We start from the raw sequence: 18514 nt of genomic DNA, 5'->3' as shown, positions 1-18514 counted from the left end.
GGATTCCGATCCTTTAGAGATTGTTATAGGAATTCTTAGATGGGAAATCGCATCAGTTTGACAAGTAACTGACTTCGTCGTGTCAGCTGTTGTGTTGTGAAAATCAGGGGGGGGGAGGAAGGGCCATCGTATCCGCCTAGACGAGCTAAGCAAAAACATGAGAATTACACAGGCCGACAGCAAACACCACAGGACCATGTCAATATACACGTTTCTGTTTGTACAGTATATGGTCAGTAAGAATGTGCCTCGTGTGGTATTCTGTGATTTGAACTCTTCGTCAAGGTTACGATCAATACCATCACGATGCGTTGATTGTGAGATGGATAGCAGGGTATCCACTTTCTAGAGTTATAAATACTACCATCCAGGACCACTTCTGGAGTTTGGCAGTGTCAACCAGGTTCTCCAAGATTAGTTATCGGGTGATATTCCTTGAAATTAAGTTTTGTTGCTTGGATAGACTAATGCTAAGTCTCAAGGTTATGTTGACTCCCCTCTTACCCTGTACTTATGAAAGAAACATTCGCTCATATTGGAACGTTTAAGAAGTCCATGGAATTACTCATTGAATCATTCAAGCCATACTGGAGGACAACGATAACGGACGGGAGTTCAATTGACCCTGAAAGAAATGCTTTCATGACGGGGAACAGGACGACGATTTGCCAATGCAGTCACCATCTCCCGGTCGGTTAATCCAAGGAATGTGAGATACTGTAGAAAGGGTCTTCTCTTTTCAGCGTAGAATCGCTCGTCATCTCGATTGTGAGATCCCAACCCAACGATCGTGATCATCGCACAAATCTGCATGATGATCCCATCCAGACCAGACGTCTGTTAAGTCTTTCTTTTTTTCTGCACCCGACAGTTTTTCTATCGGCACATCACCAAGCTACATCTACCGAGCGGAGGCGGGCGATTCTCCGATCATCATCAGGCTAACCTAGAATGGGCAGTTGCTCACAAGGACTTGGCTTGCACATGCTAAAAAATGGAGGTTGAATGTTGGCTGTAGGATAAAAAGCAATTATGAAGTGAGGGGAAGTCATTCATCAATATCTTTTGCTTCAAGATTTGTATTGAACGCCATGCTTGCTTGGGTAGGTTCGCTGCAACACATCTTGCTAGCACACCTAAAACCTCAGTAGATGCGCTCCACTGCTGCTGTAGGTAAGCGTAGAGGCACAGTAAGTTCAACCTACAGCCAAGAACCGCTGCTTTAGCTTCCGGACAGTGGGACAGGTACCTCAGCCAGTCACCATTCCCGGTGGCAAGTCCGGGCCCCTGAAGCCAGCCCGCCTAATTAAATCACCGTGCGCCATACTGTCCAGTCTTGAGTAACATCCATGGCATGAGGCGTCGGAGCCAGTGTCCATCCATGTCGCATGGAGCTGCCCAAGAACCTGGACAGTTCAGCCCGCAGAATTTCTTCTTGAGGGGCGACCGACGTATGTAAGATGATAAAAAAAAAAAAACCAAACTCGATTTTTGCTTCTTTGGGAAATAAAGTCGTTACCCGCTTTGATGTATTTTGATGGCTGTGCTAGTCGGAGCAGTTGGAGCTGGCCTGGTTGCAGCTGCAGCGCATTGTTTCACCAAAACAAGGGTCCATTACAAGACAAGACAGCATAACTTCCGTAATACCAGACTACCCGCGTATTCGCACAGCCACCAACACCCTTTGATGGGCCAACAACCCCCAAAGGTAAAACAGATCTAGAACAAAGACGAATGCTGTATTTTTCGCTATGCAACAGTGAAAGAACAAAGATCTATCCGGGAATTAAAGCTAAACCTAAAAGCTTGTGTAATCTTTGTACAAGAGACTCATATACCGTATATCATATCCAATCATCATTTTAAACAAACGCCGCTTGACCAGACCGAAACCGAATGATTAATCTCCACGTCAAGTCCCTATTGATCCTCCGCTACTTTTTTTTTTTTTAAAAAAAAAAAAAAAAAACACAAGACATGGTGAGTCGTGGATATAACAAGCATCAGTCTAGTGATGGTGATGCTGTTGATATATATGAGGAGGAGGAATAGGGGGCGTAGAGTTGGAATGTTTCCCATCGCCGAGATCCTTGATATAGCGCTGCGCCTCGGTCGCGATGTATTCCTGGATCAAGGAGCAGTCGCATTCTGTGTGCTGCAAAAGCTTCATCCTTAACTCGTAGACTTGGAGGGTAAGGTCGGATACGCAGTTCGATAGATCGTGGTTGGCGCGCTCCATGTCTTCCTCGTTTGCGCGGAGTTTGATCGCATCTTCGCGCTTCTTGACGCGGAATTTGTTGGAGGCGATTCTGTTTCGCTCTTGGATCTTTTTATTGTGCGTGTCGTGTACTTCTTCGGGGTCGAACTCTGCGTCTTCGTCTTCCTGCTTATATTCTTCTTGTGCAGGTTGCTTTTGTTTGGCGGATGCCTTTGACTTGCTGCCTCGCTTAGGCTTTTGTGCAGTTGCGACAGATTCTGTTTTGAAGGTCGTCTTTGTCGAAGCGCGTCTTGTGGATTTTGTAGCTGGGGCTTTTGGGTTGGACTTTGTCGCTGTTGCAGTGCTTCGTTTGCGCTTTCGCTGGTCTGGTTGTGTTGAAGAAGATCCGCGACGGCTTTCATGATCGTGGCCTGGTGAATTGTCGAGACTTGTGGCTTCGGTCGAGGGTGAGGGGACGGGATAGCTGTGTATCGAGGTAGAAGGGGAGTCCCATTGTGTCGATGATGTGTCTTGGTCCAAAATATAATTGTTGTTGCTGAGGAGAAACTGCTGGTCTTGGTCTTGACCATAGACGTTTGGAGCAGCTACGTTGGCAGATTCTGCAAAGGCAGCATCGCCAGCTGACCACAATTGACCCCAATTGGTTTCTGGTAGCATGCCATATGGATTCATGTCCAGGGTACCATGGGCCATAGCTTTCACATCAGGCGTCGGCGCGTAGCTGTCGAAGGCCTGCACCTCGTCATAGAGAGGGTAGACAGTGCCCATCGTAGTGTTGTTTGAGTCAGTTTAGTTTCCTGTACGCCAAGAGGTAGCTTGGGTAGGATACATTGCAAGAGTCTCGACCGTTGAAATTGTGGCAGTGAAGTGGATAAACTAAGAAGAGGGAAGAAGCTTGGACGACAAAAGTATATTGAGTCAATGCTTGAGGAGCAGGTAATTATAAGTAGAACAGGGGAGGAAAGAGAAGAAGGGCTGGATACGTAAGAACCACCGGTTCAACCAAAGTAAACCATGCATGCATACCAAAAGTGGCGAGTACGTACACAAGTACAGAGTACAGGACGGATTGTAGTTAGCGAAAGGCGTTGATCAGCAAGGGAGGGTGGGGAAAGACATTGATGGCTTGATAGGTCAAGCCATGTGGAAGAGGAAAGCAAATGGTGAGCACTGTATTGGATCCAAATACGGGGGGATGGCTGCGACAGAGTGGACATTCAGGTGGACTACAACAAGCCCGGGATTAGACCAGTTTGTACCGGTAACAAATGCGGAGAGATAACTACAGCAGCTTGACTTAAACTGCATTGTTTCCGAGTAAAAGATGGAATAAGGTACATCATAAATGAGCCCAACAGTCAATCCGATCAACGTCATCTGTGGATCAATCGATGTGATGTGTCTGTATCGCGTCGTATGTACAGTACAGTACATACTGCGGGTAGCCAACCAAATAAGCCGGAGGACATCGAGGCAGTAGATGCTACTGCTGTTCTTGAAGTCTAGACTGAAACCATGGATGCATATCACATCGCACAAACAACAATTCCAAGTCTTCAGTAAAGAGGAATGGTTTGCTGCACAAAGGAGACGGAACGTTACTGTACTGTACATATCTCCGACAGGGACTTGGTGGCTGCAAGATAAGAGGGACAGCCCTGAAGACGAGAGGAAAAAAAGGAATTCTTCAAGAGAGGGGCTGAACTTGTTCGAGGGACCAGTAAAGCTACGATTAGTCTCGGAAAATTCCTCCGTGGGATCTCATTGGTGGAGGCTAGTCCGGAAAAGGTGATTGGACGGATAACTGGGTCGAGGAGATTGTTATACAGTACGATATTATTATCATACCATGTAGGGATACAGCACACGGCACAGAAAGAGGGGCTTGAGACATACAGCAAGCTGAATGAACAAAGGAAAAGGAAAAGGAAAAGGAAAAGGAAAAGGAAAAGGAAAGAGAAAGAGGTAAGAAGGATCTAGTCTCTATATTTGTAGCTTTGCACATCTATAAAAGGGTAGTAAGCTTGTTTGCTGCTGTCTTGAGAGTTAATTACTCCGTACGAGAGAACAAAATGGCATCCTCGGCATTCAATTTCAAAGAGAGAAGAAAAACCGGGCTTGACACAAGTAGACTACATTGCTGTTTTGGTCCGTCGTGATTCTATTGGTCGGCTGGTCAGCTGCACCAATCAGATCTTGGAGGAACTTAGCCCGACTGTTCTGGTATCAACAAGTGTGTGATTTTATTTTAAACTGGAACCTTGGTAACACGGAGCCAAACCAACGACGGGACAGCCATCCATTGTACAGTTATCTACAGTCACTATATCCGTACATTCTAAAAATCCACTGAAAAGGATGCAAGGTGTTGTAATATGACATGACCTGTTCCGTTCTTTGTGGGAGTGGCGTGCATCGTGATCATTAGTATTGTAGCAGTACTCGGTTGTCTGGAATAAAGTCTCTTTGACTGTTAAGAAAAGCACAGATATCTTGTTTAGTCGTTGCACATTCCTGCAGGACCATGACGAGGCGTTTGCGTCGATGCTTCGTGACCGCAAGCCACCGCCGCATGCATGCATGTCCATACCATAATGCTTCCCTTTCTCTGTCCAGACCTCCGGTATACTCCGTGTTGAAAGCCTATCTTATGCTATTTCCTCCTACTTGGCTGTTGTTGTGAAACAATCTCCTCCTCTTCATGATCAACTGAGACCGTGTGAAGAGGAAAGCATCAAGGTCAAGGGCCACACTCCTCACACCATCGGGCTTCTTTTTCTTAGGTCAACGTACGACTGTCATAAATGGCAGCAAAGACGGTAACCAGGCCTTTGCGCCGTGGAGTCGACCCTGAATATTGTGTCTTACCTGGCCCTGTTCTTGTTCTCCCTTTCTCCAAATTTGCTCCGGGATGGGTCCAACGGTCTGTATCTCCACCCCTTGGACGTGATAAGCGATGCGGTACACTAGCCCCCGGAGGTAAATTTGACCATAGACATACGACGGTGTAGTTCCGGTGTGCGAAACTAGTCTACTGAAGAGAGATACCCGAAACACAGTGCCGGACGATCTTGTACTGAAACCGCCTTGACTAGAGCAGTGTGACTTGTCATTCCGCGATGAATGGAACATCGATGAGAACGAGATGCAATATGGATAACGTACTCCGAACGCATATATTGTACGCGCCGGAGACTGAAATGACGGACACGAGATCTTGGAGGGTAGGTGGTGTGTTTAGATTGAGCTTTAGTGTGTAAAATCGTTGGTGCAATGACAAGCTTCGGAGGTGGCCTCCGGAAAAGGAGGTTCACAGTCTGCAACAGATAGCTTGTCACATCGAGGCCTGATAACTGGCACGTACCTCTTCCATCCCTCGATATCCTGCCAAAAGATATTGAAAAACATATTCTCTGGCTGCTACGAAGTACAATCTAGTTGTTTCTGGTTTTATTGCTGATTGTTCCTGTCACTGAAGCTAGCTTGCTCAGGGGTGACAAGGAGGTAGCGGAGCCTCAGCTGCCCAACCTAACCGACACTGTCTGCTAAACTAACCGGCTAATCCAAATTACTCTGGGGACTGCTGTCTTTCGTTTCTGTGCTAGATTGACCAACTTTTTTAATCTTGAACGTAGCGTTTTCTGTCATGATTTTCATTGTGGTGTTTTGGTGCAGCTGCCAAACACACCTCAACTCGTTCACGATGATTCACTGCAGCTATGCCTCTCGCCTACAAAGCCTCGCTTCTTGAGGGCTCCTTCGAGCAATCCCCCTTTCTTCCAACAATGCTCTCAAAATGCACGATACTTTTGCGGGAGACCCAATCGACCGCGGGCAGCCTTCCTCCTCAGCCTCCCTCAACCATCAAGCTCTTCATCCCCCCGAGACCTTCGCACCTCCATCGACAATTATCTCAGCTGCCAAGGAAGAAGACTCTGAGACAGAACTAAACGTCAACGACAGAGCTCCTCGTTCTACCGCACTCTCACGCGAACGTCTCTTCGCATCCCTCGAAGTCGGCGATTACTTCCTCCGACCACCACGTCCCATAGCCTCAGCCAACGACCTCGACGGACTCGAACTGAAACGATGTTTCGAGATACTGCACGCGTGTCATATCGCGACGGAAACGGATGCGACCCTTGTTTCGACCGGGAGGACCATGGAGGACTTTTTGGAGGCTGTGTTTGAGACGGACGGGCTCGAGAAGCCGAAGTTCCAATTCACTGTGAGGGAGTTCCTGCAAGTAGGGAATGTTTGCGGTAAGACTTTTCTTTCGTTGGGTTGGTATAATGCTGACATTACAGGTGAACCAAGCCACCATCAAACAATCAGCGCCTGCGAAGACTCCCTAGCCTGCCAAATGCCCGTCTACGGCATCGCGACATACCGCAGCTATCCAGCGCAACTCAGTATCAGCTTCTCAACACATGGGCCACCTCGACGATCAAGCGAACCACTACAAGGCCTGTTCTGTCCCATGGAACGAACCGACGTACGCTTCCAGGATGAACAGCACTGGATGGTTGAGCTGCGACAGAACATGAAGAGGGCGTGCCTCAAGAAGGTGCACATGCATAATAAGCGTCTTGCGGTGTGGTACGTAAGGATTTTAGCCAGAGGCTGGGCAAAAGGGAGTATCTGGATGGGCAAGGATGTCAAGGTTCTTTCTTTTGTGTCGAGAGGAGCTGTTGATGCTTCCTTTGCTATGATGGGGGACTTTAATGGACACGAATGAGATACCCAGCTAACGGTAAAAACAAATTGATTTCTTTTCTCTACCTTGTCTAGTCTAGTCAACCTCCTGCAAATGCTTCTTAATCGACCTCAAACCACCATGCTCATGATCATGATCATGCCCTTCATGCTCATCATCTCCGGACCAATCCGGAAATCCATCATCGAACAAGTCCTCAAGCTTCTCCCTCTTCTCTTCATCACTCGAACTTTCTCTCATAACACCTTCCCAGTCCGCAAACTCCTTATCCGTCAGCAAACACTCGTCCAGAACCTTCTCCAGCGCTTCTCGATCCAGATTCTCTCCGATAAAGACAAGTTCCTGTCGTCTGTCGCCCCATTCACCACCCTTCTGGATATCGTGTTGCACAAGACCATCAACCTCTGCATCACCAGTGGTGTAGTCTTCGGGTGGGAGAGTGCAGAACCAAGGTCGACCGCCGGTCATGGTGAGCATTGCGCCGGCTTGAGACCAGTCTCCTGCGCGGTGGGGACGTGTAGCAAGGAGGAATTCACCTTTGGAGCGGAAGAGGCGGGAGAAGATGGGGTGTTGTCGCTTGGTCACGAGGATGGTTTCGTTGGGAGGTGGGCAGAGATCTTCTTCTGTTTCAGCCATCTCTGTGGAGTCGAGCTTTTGTTTCTTTGATGAGGGCTCGGGAGATGGGGCGGAGGAGATGGTTGAGTGGGAGCTCCGGGGTGATGAAGGAGCCGAACGTTTGCCGCGTGAGGAAGATGAGTCTGATCCGTCTTGCTCCTGCGATGATGTGTTTTGAGCCGACTCTTCAGCGTCCGCGTAGTCGACCATCTCAAGATCCTCGTCTTCATCCGCTTTATCTTCAACTTCGTCCTCATCCTCCTCTTCATCCTCGTCTGGATGTTCAAGTTGAAGAATAAACTTGTCGTAGAGCAACGCCCAGAGTCGACGAGGATGAAAGGGTCTGTGACGACTGTAGATACAGCTGCGAACAGAGTACTCTTCAGTCTCAGGCTTGGGAGTAATGACATTGCGGCCATTGACCTGGGGCTGTTAGGACACAGACAGCATCGAGTGGAAAGCGGGTAGCTTACTTCGCGAACAGTCATGGCATGGAGATCCTGGAGCCAGCCATAGCCGGACTGGGCAACCTGAAGGTTGAACATGCCTGTGTTGACAATCTGTTTGACATCAACCTTGCCATAGCTTGACTCAATGACTTTGGCCCTATGGTTGAGCCTTTTGATCAAGTCCAGTAAGCGAGGCTTCGTTGAATCATCGACCTATAATCTTGTTAGTCATCGACGGCAGAAGGAGAGCAGAAACTTACCATGTCGAGCTTGTTGAGAATGATGACATCCGCAAACTCGATCTGATCAACCATCAGATCTGAAACTGTTCGTTCGTCTTCAGGTGTGACATCGTCTCGTCTCGAAGACAGAAGATCACCTGTGTCAAAGTCATGTAGCATGGTGAATGCATCAATGACAGTGACAGTAGTATCCAATCTAGCAAACTTTTCCAAACCACCAGCATCTTTCCTGTAGTTATGTCAGCCAACAATCTCTCAACCCTCAAAGGAAAGGCCTACAGGTGCTTCAACACTGCAACCATATCCTCATCCAACCCAGCCCCCTCCATTGAATCCATCTGCTCCGCCAACCTCGCATCGAAAGTCTCAGCAACCTGCTCCGGTTCACTGATCCCGCTACTCTCGATAATGATATAGTCGAATTCCTGAAGTTGGGCAAGGCGGACCAGTTCTTCGAGGAGATCGCCGCGGAGGGTGCAGCAGATACAGCCATTCTGTAGAGCGATGACCTTTTCTTGTGTTTTGGTTAGGCGATGGGTTTGTTTGATCAGGGAGGCGTCGACATTGATACTATACGTAACGGTTTAATTTGTTGATGCTTAGAGGGAGGAGGGAGGGAATCTTACGCTCCGATGTCGTTCACGACTACTGCTATACGAAGACCATGTTCGCTGCGGAGGATATGTTGAAGAAGGGTTGTTTTACCAGCGCCCTGACATAGTTAGCGAGACCTGAGATGATGTTTGGGGAGGAAATACCAAGAACCCAGACAGAAGTGTCACGGGCAAAGCCTTTGGAGGAACAGAGTGCTTCTTAGCACCCTTGTTCTTGCTTCCCTTCTTGACCTTGTTCTTAGCCATTCTGATCACCGAGATAAATTCCACAGAAAGAAAGAATATTGAGAGACAGCGACGGATCTGAAGAAACAGAACAAGATTCTTTCATCTCGAAGCTCATATTTCTACTCATCTTCGACTTACACGTTATTGTCTGTGCTCATCAAGGTGAGACCATCAGGGTCGATGGTGTAAGTACCCTGATGACAATTTCGGCAAGACGATTGGCTACGGCTGATAAAAGCCGACAATGGGGACCTGGTCTAGTATTCAATGGGAATAGTGCTTCGTGGAGGGGATGGCGATGGGGAGCCCGCCACAAGGGTTAGTGATGGGTCATGACCTGGAGGCCAACCAGGTTGGTTGCGATTCTAAGCACCATGCTTTTCTTCTACAACAACAAGTACAAGTTTGTTAAAGAATCATACAAATTCTCTTTCCAAAGGGTTGTTCGGGGTATGGCGCAATTGCTCACGAGTAAAAAGCCGACAGTCCCAAACACTATGTGATCAGCAACAGGGCTAGATTGAGTGCATTATCAATCTTCTCAAGGTAATTGGCCATCCAACCAACCGCGAGTATACATCGTCGCCAGAGTCAGTTCGGATCGATAAGATTTCTGCAACAGCACCCTGTTGACCTGCTGAGAACCTTGATGTCTTACATCACAACCCTTTCCAGTGATGCAATACAATCTCTAAACCTCCAGCTTTGAGCAAAGGTTTCAAGCTATTGGAGGCTTTTTCTTTGTTGGTTTTGCGGCATTTTGCGAGGACATAAGGGTATGGGAAAAAGCTGGAAGATAAAACTAGCTTTTGTGATGAACTTGGCTTTGACAACGTCACTACTCGATATAACGGCCATGTAGTCAAAGGATTACTATTCTCAAACACAAATCAAAATTCCCGTACCTAGCTAGCCAACGGGTTCTTCGAGGTCTGACCAAGAAGCTCACAAAGCCCCCCAATATCACTCTGCTCCTCCAGAGAAAGTACCATCCCCTCAATCCTTCTTACTACATCTTCATCAACAATACCCTTTGTCAATTCCCTCCACTTAAACACTATATCCTCGTTAGACAACGGCGGATTGACGCCGAACGCATTTGGTACAGCGTGATGTAAGATCGTCCCATCTTGAAACTCGATTCTCACTTCCTGCGCGCCGATAGAGTCACCATCAGTGATGTGTAACTTGCACTCTGTCAAATCCACGAGTTGCCAGACTTGTTGATTCTCAAGCATGTCAGGTGTAAACTGTGGCATGAGAACTTGTCCGTGGACAATTTGTGTCGCGGTCGTGAATGAGTTACTCATCTGTGCTCCAGTCGCAGTGAGTGGCCGCTCAGCTTTCCAGCCACCATGGTGAAAGGCGGCTTCACCAAGCAAAATCTCAATCCTCTTTATCTCATCAAAGCTCTTCATCTTGACAGGGTTTTGGTATTGTAGATGACGGATACAGTCGATGCTGGGGTGTGTACCAGCCATAGCAGCGTACGGCTTCACACGGATACCATCTGTTTGCCACTTCTCTCCCAACCCATTTGTCAACTCTTCAACTCTATATTGAGGATTCTTTCCATTTCCGGAACTGAACTGTTTCAGGAAGCCGCCGTATTCACGCTCGAAAACTTGCTTGATGCCCACGTAGCCGCTTTGTGCTAGGATAGTAGCCATAAAGCCGTTTCGCGCTGCCATTCCGTGATGCATGCGCTTGACGTCGCTTTCGAACTGGGCGGACATAAGACCACAAGCCTGGGTGCATGCTATTCCAAAGGCATCTTCCATTTGCTCAGCATTGAGTGCATAGAGTTTGCCAACGCTTGCGGCGGCGGCGGCAGGGCCGAAGACGGCACCTGAATGCCAGCCTGAGGTAAGGACATGTGTTCCCCAGAGGGACCGTCCTACACGCGGTCCTGTCTCGTAACCTGCGATAGTAGCAAGCAGAAAATCTTTCCCGGAGACAGTACAGTGAGAGGCGTGTTGGGCAGCGGCGAGCAAAGCTGGAAGAATGATACTGTTCGAATGAAGAGGAGCTTCGCTGTGCCAATCATCCAGCTCAAAGCCCTGGATAAAGGTACCGTTTAGAAGCGCGGCGGTAAGAGCGGTGACTTTGCGTCCTCCCCAGCCGACGAGCGAGGCGTCGCCCTGGGTTGGCTCAAGATTGAGAAGTGCCTGTGCTGCCTTCTCGGACCAAGGGAGATGAGATCCGACGAATGCACAGGCGAGGCCATCGAGGATGAGATATTTTGCTCGGGTACGGATTTGCTCAGGTATGTCTTCTAATTTCAGGTCTGATACCCATTGTGACAGCTGCACCGTTGGGCTGGCTTTTGATTCACTCATACTGGGAGAAGTCGTCGAGAGATGAAGGAAGGGTGATCAGAAGGCATTGGGTGGGGCTATTGGATCCTCTTATACACGACTTTCCTGTCTTACATGCATCCTTCGGTCCTAAGAGCCTGTTTGTGTTGTCCGGGCTTCCCGATAGGTTACTCAAAGCCTCAATCCGATTATCGGAGCACTACGTATCAAAGTTACACTATGAGGTTTGTGGCAGAGAACGGCAAACGTGGTGCATCTCACGACGTCATCATGTCAGCAAGATCTGCAGCTATTTTCCTAGCATCGTAGCACTAAAAGAGAGCGCCACAAGGAGGTCTGAGGGTATCTCGAGATTGGGTCAATCCATCAGAGCAACCAAATCGCACAACTTACATATACATTCCAAATCAGCAAAACCTCTCTTCGTTTCAAAGTTGACCTTTTAGTCATTTAAGGGAATAGAATTACATGATCCCTTTACACAACAAAAATGCAAAAAGTAGACATACAACACCGGGGATTCGCTGGTCGTCACCGACCCAACTACTAATCCAGCGCTTCGCAGCTTGACTATGGGAGAGCGGACGGGATCCCGTATTTTCTGCGAGCTGTGGTCGTATGTGAAAGAACTGGTTACTATTAGAAAATACATACTCAAACCTAGTGTAACGATATGCAATGAATTCCCACCCTAATCTCTCAGCTTCGACTCATCCACTTGAAGAGTCTTCATAACGCCCTGCTTTAGCTCCTTGAAGCTCTGCTTCTTCTCCCTTTCCAGAATTTCCAACCTAGACTTCCTCATAGCTTTAGCAACATCTCCCCAGCCAAGGTACTCTTGGCCTGCAATGGCTCGCGTGTCCTCTTCCACCTTCACATCAAGCAGCTTGCCCCCACGTTTCCTCACAACACCATGGATTATAACAGTATCTACGTTGCTGATACTGCTATGAAGAACAATAGCTGCCATTGGATCTTGCTCAGCGGCACAGAGAAGCTCCGGCGTGTTGGCGTCGAAGATGACAAGATCGGCTAGTTTGCCTTCCGCAATGCTTCCAAGCTCATCTTGTCTTCCAATCGCTCTTGCATCTTGAATAGTTCCAAGGTTGAAGGCGTCTTGGACTGTGTTTGAAATGCGTCCAGGAGCTAACTCCTGATCAATGAGTTTCTGGTTATGCTTTGCCCGTGCTGCCTGCAAGGCTAGCCTCATCTCATATATGATACTGGAAGCTTGGTTACTGTGACAATCAATGCCCAAACTTGACTGCGCTTGGGCAGTTGGGTAGTCATTATTGAGACACATTGGATCTCCCAGGCCCATCTGCATCTCAGTGGAAGGCGTGCTGCTGATGTGTGCTCCTGCATCTGCTATAGCTTGAATACTCTCAACAGGATACCCATTAGCATGACTGACTATCATCCGATAGTCCAACAGCCCTTGGCTTTTGACCTGCTGGATTACATCGTTCATGTTCATCTGGTGGTTTCGAACAGCATGGGTAGTAGCTAGCTCCATACCAACGTCTCGAGCACGTTGAAAGAGGTCTTGGACGACTTGCTCGGGCAGGAACCAAAGATCAAAGGCCAGACCCATCGTGACTCTACCATCTCCGAAGGGTGCTTTAGTGCCTAGGTCTTGGATTTCTTGGAGAGTCCAGGATGCGATCAGTTCTGGGTTCATTTCGAATGGAGACCAAGATCCAACGCGGATTGTTGGACAGTAGCCATAGACACTGCGTAGACCTGAAGAGACTGTAGCCGAAATGGCAGTCGATGCTAAACATATCAAGGCTTAGTCTCTGACATTGTATCATAGGATATTGGCGATACACTTACCAGCGCCTTCAAAAGTATTCACATGCGAATGATCAACAACAGTCGTAGTACCAGCATTAATGGCCTCAAAGCAACCCCCAAGTTGACCCCAGTAAAGGTCCTCTCTGGTGTAGTTGGATGCCTGCACAGCTCCTGAAGACATGTAGTCAAGCAGAAGCTGATTCGCGTGTCTTCCCTTGAGCTGAGTTTGCCAGAGGTGGTGATGGGTGTCAATGAAGCCGGGCGAGATTATCTTGTAGTCACACTCAATTACCTCCGCCTCGGAGATATTGTCGATGTTTGAAGCTATCTTGGCAATACGATTATTCTCGATGAGAATGTCTTGTTGAAGAGCTTGAACGTTGTCGCCTTCATCGTGTATGAGGACAGTGCCGCCTCTGAGTAGGAGACGGCGTGTAGAGGTACCGTTAACAGATGCTTGCATTTTGATCAGTTGAATGATAAGTCTTGTAAATATGAGACGTGAGTTGCGTTTCGAGATGGTAAGAGAGGCTTGGGATGTTGGTTATATACAATCAATGACGCTATGGCGTTAGCATCGCAGCTCGTATATCAGACACTCTTGATGCCGTGGAGTTATTCCACGGAACCCATCGCGACGAAGTAATGCCGAATGAACGCTCGCTACTTCGGGTGATCGACAACAAACGGGCGCTGGTAAGCTGCGATACCTATTTTGGGTGAGATCTGGTCTTTTGGTGATTTATAATAAGGTTTTGCTGTCCAGTCGGTGCCGGAATTACAGTTGCTAAGTCCGCCGGTTCGGCACCGAGGTTGACGACCATCAAGATTGACGGTTGGTTGGGACAAGATTGTTGAAGTTTATGTCTGGTAAAACGTCATTTTGACTCTTATCTGGAGCTGATAAGGTCGGTTATTTGGTTAAGGGCAAGAGAGCGCCCGAAGAGTCACTTCACGATTTGCTTTGCTTTGAGTGGTAGGTTGGCAAACTCTATCAAGTGAAGATGAACTGAGCGGCCACTGCGATTACTGCTACCGTATTACTCTACAACATAATTGGATAGGCGACAAAGGGCTATCATACCTGCACGGAGAATAAGGAAGTATTTCATTTGTTGAAAGTGATTAATTTATTACACTATCATAAAACAGGCCTTCAGTCCATAGGGCTGTCGAAACCCAGGACTCCTGTAGATTTCACCCAAAGTCTAAAAACTCCAAACAGGACTTGGCCACCAAAAAGAAGATCTCAAACAGACGGATTAATAGGATATTCTCTGACCAGAAACACCCTTTTCGGCTTTTTCGGCTTACGCGGAGCCGTCGTAATTGGGCGCCCATCGTCAGCTGGCGGCTTCCCTCGCCTTCCTGTAGATGTTAGCTTCATCATCAATGCATTCAGCGGTCGATTATACTTACTTGGGGTCTTTGTGCTTCTCGGCGGTATACATGACGGGGGTGGTGCCCTGGGTTGTCTTGTCATAAGGGGTAGAGCTGAACTGGGTAGCATCACGGCGCTTGGCCTTGCTGCCAGTCTGGCTGCTGCTTGAAGGTGATCCGCAACACATGATGAATGTAGAGAAAGGTGGTTTTTTGGTTGTGTAGAGTGATTGGAAAGTTGGGTTGTGTTGGCAAGATGTCGAAGATGAGCGTGAGATTGTTTAGGATGAAAAGAGAAAAAAGAGGAAGAAGGGTCAGTAAGATCGCTTTATATAGAGATATTTTCAGGATTGAGGACATTTTGAAAATTCTGTTACTTGCGATGAGGTTGAATCAAAGTTTGGAGTTGGCGGTTTGCGTGCGTTCTTCTCGAACTTACAAGATTAGACTTCTTACCGAACAGGCATCTTGCTCAACTCGGATTGAGAGTACGAGATACCCATGGACTGAGAGCTTATTGACCATTTCACGTTAGAGTAAAGACTCTTGTTTAGAGTCAAGTCGTAAGTCACTTCACATGCACCAGATATCCAGAGCAGGAGATGGCTCGGCGAGTCTAATAAACGTTCATGTCAGCTTTTTGAGAGAAAGTGATATGTATTTTAGGCTCTCATATCAACACTTCTAGATATCGCTCTTCACCAAATTTCTCTTTGAGCTATATGAAACCTTCTGTATGTCTTGTAGTAATCTGAATTCCATACATGCAATGGCCCCATATCGCTTTCTTAATACGCCTCATTTCACGTGTCTTTGTGCACTGCTGGAACTTTATTCTGCTGATTCTTTCTTTTCCACTTCCGCGCATTAACAATATAAGGCATCGAGCAAACTACCCAACAGAGTTGAACGGCAGCATCTTTTATGTCCGCATTTCTAGTCAGCTAGAGCACGTAAAAGTTGAATGTCAGAATTGGGCTAATCTCTGAGTATTTATGCGTACATAAATGCGCGCAAAGTTTTAATTTCAAGCCCGGCGAAATCGTATAACAGTAGTTCAAGGTCATTGCCGCTGTACTACTCTTGTGCGTGCGTATATAAGGTTTCCATCAACGAGTTTACACTTTCGAATGATCATGACTTCAACTATTGCACAAACGCCGCGTACTACTCTTCGCTGAGAAGTGTTATATCCTGCAACGACTACCGATTGGGGCGGAAATCCCGAAGTGAACTGTAAAATTTAACAATGATAATTTATAGACCTATCTAGGACACCAGTTAATTTTTTTTTTTTGAGGAGCGAGTCCTACAAAGTATACAGATTAAACAACACAATATATCTAGGATACAAGCCGGCCAACATGAGACCAGTGATCTTGGTGCACATTATCTAAGTAAAGTCCTGCTCAGAGAGTCTCTATAATCACCTCTTTAGTCGTTTTCTTCTATTGTCCGTAACTATGTAATTCTTACGGTCGTTTGTGGTATACGGTCGCGGAGTTGACTACTGTAACCATTAAGTCTCCATCCTGCTGTTCACAGACCAACTTATACCAGTCAGCAAAACTTTATTGTACAAGCCCATTATGAAAGAAACTTGATCGTATCCTCTCCGGCTGGGGTCAAGGTCTTGTATTCATAAGACGCCCTTCGACAGGGCTCCCAATATGGAATGAACGCCCTCTCAGAGTGTCGCTTGAAGACTGCTCCCGGTCGCGTCATTAAACTTTTTGAGACAAATTAATGTCACAGCGACTCGAAGATTGACGGGAATGAGACGAGATCATTGGATGATGCCTTTAGCTTCGTGTATGATAAAACAGATCACAATTTTAAATGGAGCGCTTTGATGTAAATGAACAAATAAATTTTCAAGGCTATGCTATGTTCGCTTGGTATGGTATATGCTTAGTCTATAATTTGTGAAAGAACGCCAAATGAAAAGAAAACCCGGCTCATGACTCATGTACATCTATCCTGTTCGGAGCTAGATGTCGATCCCATATTCTAATAAATTCAGGATGATCATCATCACTTTACAGAGCGGAATTGTCACCACAGCTGAAAGTACCGTTGACATTGTCGCCAGTGGCGAAAATCTCAAGCATCTCGGTCAATGAAGCCCAGAGACCAGCACCGTTGAGGAAGAAGGCGAAGATGATGATGCCGACATTGAGAACGAAGAAGGCAATGTTCTTGCCGCCCTGAAAGTGGGTGGCCTTGTTGGAGACGATGTAGAAGACACCGCTCATACCGAAGGAGAACCAGGCGTAGGTGGTAGCAGACTGGATCGAGACAATGGAGTCAAAGATGGGGATAGCGTTGGCGAGGATGAATGCGATGATCCAGAAGAAAGTGGTGCAAATCATCCAGGCAGCCCATGAGCGGATGCTGTTGGAGGTGATCTCGTGAGTAGCCTTCATCTGCTTCATGGCGACAATGAACATGTACTTGACACCGACGTGACCGTTGGCAAGGGCACCAGTCAAGATAGCGGGGAGGACAACTCCGTAAGCAGCCTTGGCGTAGATGTGGGGAGCAGAACCAAGAGCGGGAGAAGTCGTGTACTCGCCGGCGAGACAGTAGATACCGGTGGCAAGCATGGAGTAGAAAGCGGTGGTAAGGCAGATCAACCAGGTAAGAGAGAAGGGGAAATCCTTGCGAGGGTCCTTCATCTCAGCCATGTAAGAGACGTAAGAGTGGTTGCCAGCGTAGGCGAAGACGATCTTGAGGACGGCGTTGAAGATGTTGCGGAAGCCAGGGTTGTTGAAGGCCTTGATCTGAGGGGACCAGTTCTCGGGGGCCTTGACAGGGTTGGCGAATCCAAGACTGATCATGACGATGAGGACGGCGCCGACAAGGGAGATGACGGTAGGAGGACCGCTGCGAGAGATGAACTTGACGGTTCGAGGAATGCAGAGAAGGTATGAAATGACAGCGGCGACGGCCATGAATCCGACAGTGCAGATGGAGTGCTCAGTCATGGTGTTGAAGGCAATTGAGATGGTGACGATAGCGGAAGAGCAGAACATGATGACCTGGATGAGGAATCCAATGGCCACGATGATTTGCCAGGGTCGACCACCAGCAGCCTTGGCCAGATCAATGATGTGCACACATTGAGGATGGAGGATAGAGTAGCGGTACAGCTCAAAGCCGGTGTACCAGGCCAAAAGCGCAGAACCGAAAAGAGTGATGAAACCAGGGACAAGACCGAGAGTCGCGAAAGCGCTGGGAAGACCCAAAGCACCGATACCGAATTGGTTGGTGAGGAGAGCAAAGATGGTACCCCATCGGGTCATGGTCCTGTAGCTCTTTCCATCCTCACCCTCGAAGATGTTTCCGATCTCGTCGCTTGTCTCGCCCTTGGGGACTTCGCCGTCTGAACCGGATGCTGAGTCGTGCTCGTACTTGGGAGGAGGGTTTGAGGTGGAAGGTTCCATCTTGAGAGGTTCCTGTTTTCCTTTTTCGGCTTCGCTGGCCATATTTGTTGTAGGATCTGTTGTGGCTGACATTGTGAAGTTGTGGCGGTTGTGATGGGAAGAGATGAGAAGAGAGTAGAGTAGAGAGACTAAGAAATTCTTGTTAGTCCCAGTGAGATCTTTTTGAAGTCGGTGCTTTTGGTGGTTTTGGATTGGTAGTGGGGTTCGGTCCGGCGAGTCTTGGCAGCGGAAGCGGTACAGAATAATTATGGGCTGGGTAAAATTTGATGAAGTCATATGCAGCTATGATGTATGTCGTCTTGTCTCAAGAAAAAAACACCGAAGTAAAAGGGTTTGTTTCATGCGTACGTATGTGCTGCTAGACATGTTGTCTTGCATGGTGCAGAACCGAAGGGACTAAACTGAGAAAAACAGGGTTCAGAGCAGACGGTACTTACATTGAGGAGGGGGGTCTGGTCTAGTCACAGAAGGTATGGTCTATGCAAGATGA

The 18514-nt window shown here is 47.7% G+C and overlaps 6 protein-coding genes across 6 annotated transcripts; 1 reads left to right on the top strand and 5 right to left on the bottom strand.

Annotated features, from left to right (window-relative positions):
* Positions 1–1938: 1938 nt before the first annotated feature.
* B0J16DRAFT_333915 (uncharacterized protein) lies at positions 1939–3146 on the bottom strand. The gene has a single exon (XM_046126907.1). It carries the CDS (start codon positions 2984–2986, stop codon positions 2009–2011), a length of 978 nt encoding a protein of 325 aa, XP_045986818.1. The 5' UTR covers positions 2987–3146; the 3' UTR covers positions 1939–2008.
* A 2471-nt stretch (positions 3147–5617) lies between these two features.
* Positions 5618–6963, top strand: B0J16DRAFT_369082 (uncharacterized protein). The gene is made up of 2 exons (XM_046130258.1): positions 5618–6480; positions 6526–6963. Exons 1-2 carry the CDS (start codon positions 6015–6017, stop codon positions 6954–6956), a joined length of 897 nt encoding a protein of 298 aa, XP_045986817.1. The 5' UTR covers positions 5618–6014; the 3' UTR covers positions 6957–6963.
* On the bottom strand, positions 6964–9176 carry B0J16DRAFT_333913 (CobW/HypB/UreG, nucleotide-binding domain-containing protein). The gene is made up of 6 exons (XM_046126906.1): positions 9000–9176; positions 8868–8953; positions 8521–8811; positions 8260–8470; positions 8024–8212; positions 6964–7973 (listed from the first exon to the last, which is right to left on the bottom strand). The coding sequence occupies exons 1-6, from the start codon at positions 9099–9101 to the stop codon at positions 7011–7013; spliced, it is 1842 nt and encodes a 613-aa protein (XP_045986816.1). The 5' UTR covers positions 9102–9176; the 3' UTR covers positions 6964–7010.
* A 619-nt stretch (positions 9177–9795) lies between these two features.
* B0J16DRAFT_66849 (uncharacterized protein) lies at positions 9796–11632 on the bottom strand. The gene has a single exon (XM_046134257.1). It carries the CDS (start codon positions 11420–11422, stop codon positions 9989–9991), a length of 1434 nt encoding a protein of 477 aa, XP_045986815.1. The 5' UTR covers positions 11423–11632; the 3' UTR covers positions 9796–9988.
* Positions 11633–12068: 436 nt separating this feature from the next.
* B0J16DRAFT_411552 (uncharacterized protein) lies at positions 12069–13924 on the bottom strand. Its single transcript, XM_046133248.1, has 2 exons — positions 13238–13924; positions 12069–13177 (listed from the first exon to the last, which is right to left on the bottom strand). Exons 1-2 carry the CDS (start codon positions 13659–13661, stop codon positions 12093–12095), a joined length of 1509 nt encoding a protein of 502 aa, XP_045986814.1. The 5' UTR covers positions 13662–13924; the 3' UTR covers positions 12069–12092.
* Positions 13925–16457: 2533 nt separating this feature from the next.
* On the bottom strand, positions 16458–18096 carry B0J16DRAFT_282733 (transmembrane amino acid transporter protein-domain-containing protein; the record flags this gene model as incomplete). Its single annotated transcript, XM_046123977.1, has 1 exon — positions 16458–18096. The coding sequence occupies one exon, from the start codon at positions 18094–18096 to the stop codon at positions 16618–16620; it is 1479 nt and encodes a 492-aa protein (XP_045986813.1). The 3' UTR covers positions 16458–16617.
* Positions 18097–18514: the final 418 nt, after the last annotated feature.

This window comes from Fusarium flagelliforme (assembly GCF_020744385.1).
Source record: "Fusarium flagelliforme strain FIESC 12 MPI-CAGE-AA-0113 chromosome Unknown B0J16scaffold_2, whole genome shotgun sequence".
In the NCBI taxonomy this organism is placed as follows: Eukaryota; Fungi; Ascomycota; class Sordariomycetes; order Hypocreales; family Nectriaceae; genus Fusarium; species Fusarium flagelliforme.
The sequence above is the reverse complement of the archived record's forward strand: the minus strand, read 5'-3'. Positions and strand labels throughout refer to the sequence as shown.